Source organism: Notothenia coriiceps, unplaced genomic scaffold (genome assembly GCF_000735185.1).
Source record: "Notothenia coriiceps isolate Sejong01 unplaced genomic scaffold, NC01 NC01_scaffold00011613, whole genome shotgun sequence".
NCBI lineage: Eukaryota > Metazoa > Chordata > Actinopteri > Perciformes > Nototheniidae > Notothenia > Notothenia coriiceps.
The window spans coordinates 15,847-21,251 of NW_011344314.1; the positions used below are offsets into that span (position 1 = coordinate 15,847).

Consider the following 5,405-nt stretch of genomic DNA (forward strand, 5'->3'; position numbering starts at 1 on the left):
CGATCTTATCAAACTGGTTTGTTATATGTCTACAAATGGTGGCTGAGTTATAATATTGCGATCTGCGACACCAAAGAACAACAAGATAAACACCGGTACCACAAAGGGCACTTATTAATCAGTGACCAGTGATTCTGCAGGGTTTTGCAACTTGTTGGTACCTGTCCAGCTGCGAGCTTAAATTCAAGGATTTAATGATTTCAGTTCAACTATACAAACCAGTTACTTATAATTCGGGTTTGAAAATAATTAAGATAGAGTTCAGTATGCAAAATGGAAAGAAAGCGAGAAAAGCATTTAACATGTGTACACTGTGAGTCATTGAAGCTGCATTTCTAAAGAGTTTTTCATAGTTTGATGGCAGTTACCCTGCATGTCCAGCATCAGTGTTCAAGCACCTTGAAGTAGTTACCTGTCCCAGGACTGAATTTAGGCAACATGTTGTGGAAAGTGTCTTTTTGTTCTGCTTTGGACTCTGGTCTGCTTTGAGCTGCTGACCAAACGTTGAATTGTTGTCTTACACTGTATAGGTTATTATGCAATATGTCGCCCCTTTGCAAGGTTTATGACTAATGTTACCGACACCCACAATAGGGTGTTCTTAAGTCCCTCCAAGAATGCATTCCTGCTGATTGCACTTGTCTCCCTGGAGTGTGTTTTCCTGGAATACGGGTTGCTTTCATGAGAGACACAAAGAAGGCCAGACCAAGACAAAGAAAAAAAAGTGCAAGTTTCACAGATTAAAGGATGGGAGTATGCATGTGGTTTTCCTCCTGGTTTCTTTGTAAACAGGGTGACGCAATAGTTTGTGTTTTGTGACATTCAAAAAGTGTCACTTTTGTATTGACTTTGTATTAAGTGTCACCAAGCTGTGAGTCATCCACACTAACAGCATGGCATAATGCTATATTTCCTGTTGCATGATGAAGGTGAGGTCTTTGCTAAGGCATGACATGCAAGCAAAGGTTTTATCATGTTTGAAAAAGAACTTGCTATGAATGCAAGTAGCATGTGTTAGATGAAGTATATAATACAATTGGGTTAATGAGTAACTGAAAGCAGGTTTTAATTTTTTTATAAAGGAAATGGCGATAGTGTCACTGAGAGAGTATCACAACTTCCGTTTTAACGGCTGGTATCTAGAACAAGGCCGCCACTATGAAGAGATAAGAAGTTGCATCACTACCCCATATCCTCTTGGTTTTTGCCATAATTCATGCAAACATAATTATGTGTGCAGCATCGATAAATGCCAGAGGGACTCGGGCCAAATGAAGTTGTAACTTAGTAGCAAACTAATCAGAAAGACTCCAAAAATAAATAAAATCAGACCTAAAACCTGACCCTTCCCAAACAGAGATGAAGTCAGCATTGTCCTTAAAGAGCATTGGCAATAGTGTTCAGTGTGATACAGGACAGGGCCTGTTTGTTTGTCTAGGATCTCCATCTCTCATAAAGTTACTGTAACCCCTGATCCAACTTGAATGAAAAAACATAGACTTAATTTAAACAAAAGAGAGCATGTTGTCATGTAGAGTGGCAACCAAACCCTGCAGCTTGCAGTAGTAATGCAGCCTTTCTCCTCAACCACAGAGAGGGTGTATTTCCAACCATCAATCCAATGCTGCTTTTTCAGGCCCTGTACATTTTATTGCTGATGTGGCAGTAGTGAGGGAAGACTAAGGAGGCACAGGGTTCACATTTCTCTCCTCACTATGTTTCGGCTAAAGTTGTGACACTTTTTCTTTTCGAATAAGATGCTGGTCTTTTAACAATTATATATCTCTCGAGTCCTGTAAAAAACCTTTCCTACTCAAGGTAGTAGACTAAAAATCAAAATACACCAAGGCCATCTGCCTTGAAAAATGTATCTAATCTCTTTTAACAAATCATTCACGTTCCAATTGGGATTCAAAGTATTTTCTACAACAGTGTTCAAACATATCCTTTATATTTCTAGAATGTTCTCTGCCTGGAAAATCCTTTGTTCTTAACACCTGACTTGTCTCCTTTACAGACTGGACATAAGAAATTACATTTATTTTTTCTTTCTTTCAAAAATTCTGGTTTATCAATACTTTGTAGACCTATAACAGAAGCTTACATTTATGGAGTCTGACTGAATATAAAAAGGCAGATTATAAATTTGCCTTAGTTTTTTGTAATGATTCTAAATACGTTAACAGACTACCAAACCCATGATCTGGAAAACCTGCCCTCTGTGTCCCTGAGGTTGTTAGAAAGTGTCGGTTTGTTCCCCCTTTTTATTTTTTCTTAAAATGCAACAAGAGCTCACCCACAGAGAGCACCATACTGTTTCACACAGTGCCATCTGAGGTCTCATTTGTGTGTTTATATTGGACACAGATTTGCATTTGGTTGTTTATTCCCCTATTTTCAGAGCACACCCACAGTCACTCCCTATTGTCCCATTTCTTTTAGCCCCTGAAAGGACATGTGCATGGGCGTGGCTGAAATAAGAGCTGTCATCTATTATCATCCATGTTGTGGGTTTTTCCATGGAGGCCATATATTTTGAACTAAAAATGATAAATGCCATGTATAATACTTCATACAGGCATGATGAATGAATTGTCTTTTTGTTCCTACTGTATAGAACCAATGTGGTGATGAACTACTCGGAGGTGGAGTCCAAAGTCAGAGAGGCCACCAACGACGACTCCTGGGGACCCTCAGGACAGATGATGAGTGAAATCTCCAAGTAAGGACAACATGTAGCGTTGCACCACTCGCTGAACAGCACCAAGGTTATCTGTTCATAAAATCAAAATGTAGAAAGATTATCTTAAAGCCCTTTTTCTATCGAGTGAACTTTTGCAGGAACATCTTTCAGGAAATTCACCTCCATTTTGACTTTAGGAACCTATTTTGAGCTTTTTTTTTTTTTTCTTTAGCCCTGCCCACCAAACCCCTGTTTCCAGGGTAGTATTTCATTGGGGTCTATGGAAATTGCTCCCTTCTGCAGACTGCTCCTACTGGCCACTAGATGAACTGCAGTTTGAGGCACTTCCTGATTCGCATCCCGGAAGCAGCCCAGATTTTGCTGCTTGGTTATTACCCATCCCCTTGTGTGTTATGTAGCTTTTATGCATCTAAACGGTCTGCAGAGTCACAAACCCTCAAAGTACACCCTGTAGCGAGTAAAACTCTAACACAGAAAGGACCTGTCTATGCTGCCCCAGAACACCTCGTTGGAGATTTCTCTTTTTCCATTGTATACTTCTTGGGTATAATGACGTATTTGGGTATAGTAATGTAACGGCTCCGCAGATTGGTTATGTTACATCCGCGGAGCCGTTACGTTTGGACCAATCTGCGGGCTTCCTCACACACACACATTCGGCGGGACGTTGCGAGACTCGCTGCTGCGAGGAGCGGGACACTGTGAGCTAGCTCACTGGTGTGGGGTCGGCGAGACAGCGAGACACAGCGGAACTCAGCCTGGGCACACACACAAACTCCCAGCCAGGCTGCAGGTGTGTGTGTGTGCCCAGGCTGAGTTTTGCGGTGTCTCGCTGTCTCGCAGACGGCCACTGGGCTCACAGGGAGGGGGGGGGCAGGAGCTCCAACAAGCCGTTAAGGACAGAGTGAATACACATAATGCTATATGAGAAACCAATGTGAGTTTGGAAAATTGCACAATATACATATATTTTAGTATAGAATTATGATCAGTAGAAATGGCCATGACATGGGACCTTTTATAAAAGAGGCAGATTTGCTTATCCTATTAATATTGATAGATGATCGATCTAAAGCGGGGTCAAGCCAACAGTTGAAATCACCCCAAGTATGATTGAATATTGTGAGGCTTCTGGCTCACACAGGGTTAAAAGGACCGAAGAGGAGCAAACAAACAAACAAAAACAGTTTATTCAAAATAGCCGGGTGGCAGAAACACACAAATCGTAACCAAAGTAAGTCCGCTGTGTCCCTCGTTTTCCCTCTCAGGACCCAGCCTACTGCAAAGAGACCAGAATCCGACTCTCCACTAAACACAGCACAGAACTCACATTTCCCAGACGCACATGAATGCAGCCCCATAGCCTCTGTTAGCTTAGCAAACCCTGGCCAGTTCGTTCCCAAGATCAGGAGTAGCCCCCATCCATCAGAGCTTGTTGGGTACCCCCTTGGATACATGTCGGTATACGGTGCGTCCCCTCTGGACTGTAACCTTTTACTACAATAAACAGAAGATGTAAACCTATTAAATGTATAAGTAAACACATTTAGTCAAATAAAGTGAAAGGCCTGTGCAGTTGGTATCAGCTATGCCCAGCATGGGCTCCTCCATCAGGCCTGGTCCTCCTCTTCCATCAGGCCTGGTCCTCCTCGCAGAGGAAAGACCCTCAGTCCAGCCAATGTCCATCACACTGAGGTTTCTCCCTGAAGTCTCTGCAGCTCTCTGGATACCACGCTGTCTCAATGGATCCACACTGTCAATATGAGAGTGAAAACAATAAATGCTTTGGACAAGGGGTCTGTAACCTTTTGACAAAAAGAGCAATTTCACCCCCTTTTCCACCAATTGTTTTTGTCTGGAGCCACAAAACATATTTGATAGCTAAATAGCTTATAACGTTGTATATATTGTTACCTTATATACAAAAACTACAGTTTTTTTGCATTTATTATGTATTACATTATAGAAAACTGTTTACCTCTAATAATAAACAAATAACTCTTATAAGGAGAATACAAAAAACATACACATGCCTACTTTAAGATAAATCAACACAGCACTTAGAGTCCTCTGCACATTTGAAGGAAATTAATACAATTAAAATGGGCCCACTTTAAAATAAATAAAAAATATAGCTGCACTCCCTCTCTTCTGTCATCATCCTTTTGGACCTGTCTGCTGCATTCGAAACGGTGAACCATCAGATCTTCCTTCACACTCTCCAAGAACTTGGAGTTTCAGGCTCTGCACTTTCCCTCCTCACCTCATACCTCAAAGACCGCAGCTACAGGGTAACCTGGAGAGGGTCCGATTCCGACCCTTGTCAATTAACTACAGGGGTCCCTCAGGGCTCTGTCCTTGGTCCCCTCCTCTTCTCTCTGTACACAAACTCGCTCGGATCTGTCATTAGCCCGCATGGTTTTTCATACCACTGCTACGTTGACGACACCCAATTCATTCTGTCTTTTCCCCGCTCAGAGACTCTCTGAGCGGGGAAAAGACAGAATGAATTGGGTGTCGTCAACGTAGCAGTGGTATGAAAAACCATGCGGGCTAATGACAGATCCGAGCGAGTTTGTGTNATCTCTAAGTGTTTGTTGCTAATTCTAACCTTGTGCTCTCCCTGTCCAGTGACCAACTTACCTGCTTCTCTGCCTGCCGCAACCAGCCACCTTCCTTCCTGCTGTGCTCCTCCGTGTTC

The 5,405-nt window shown here is 42.3% G+C and overlaps 1 protein-coding gene across 1 annotated transcript in view; it reads left to right on the top strand.

Annotated features, from left to right (window-relative positions):
- Positions 1-2,617: 2,617 nt before the first annotated feature.
- Positions 2,618-5,405, top strand: part of LOC104946890 (clathrin interactor 1) — a gene marked incomplete at its 5' end in the record, with an annotated part of 13,377 nt that continues 10,589 nt past the window's right edge. The window contains 2 exons of the mRNA XM_010772795.1: positions 2,618-2,722; positions 3,973-4,165. Of these exons, the coding sequence (XP_010771097.1) occupies positions 2,618-2,722; positions 3,973-4,165 (298 nt within the window). The remainder of the gene's footprint in view (positions 2,723-3,972; positions 4,166-5,405) is intronic.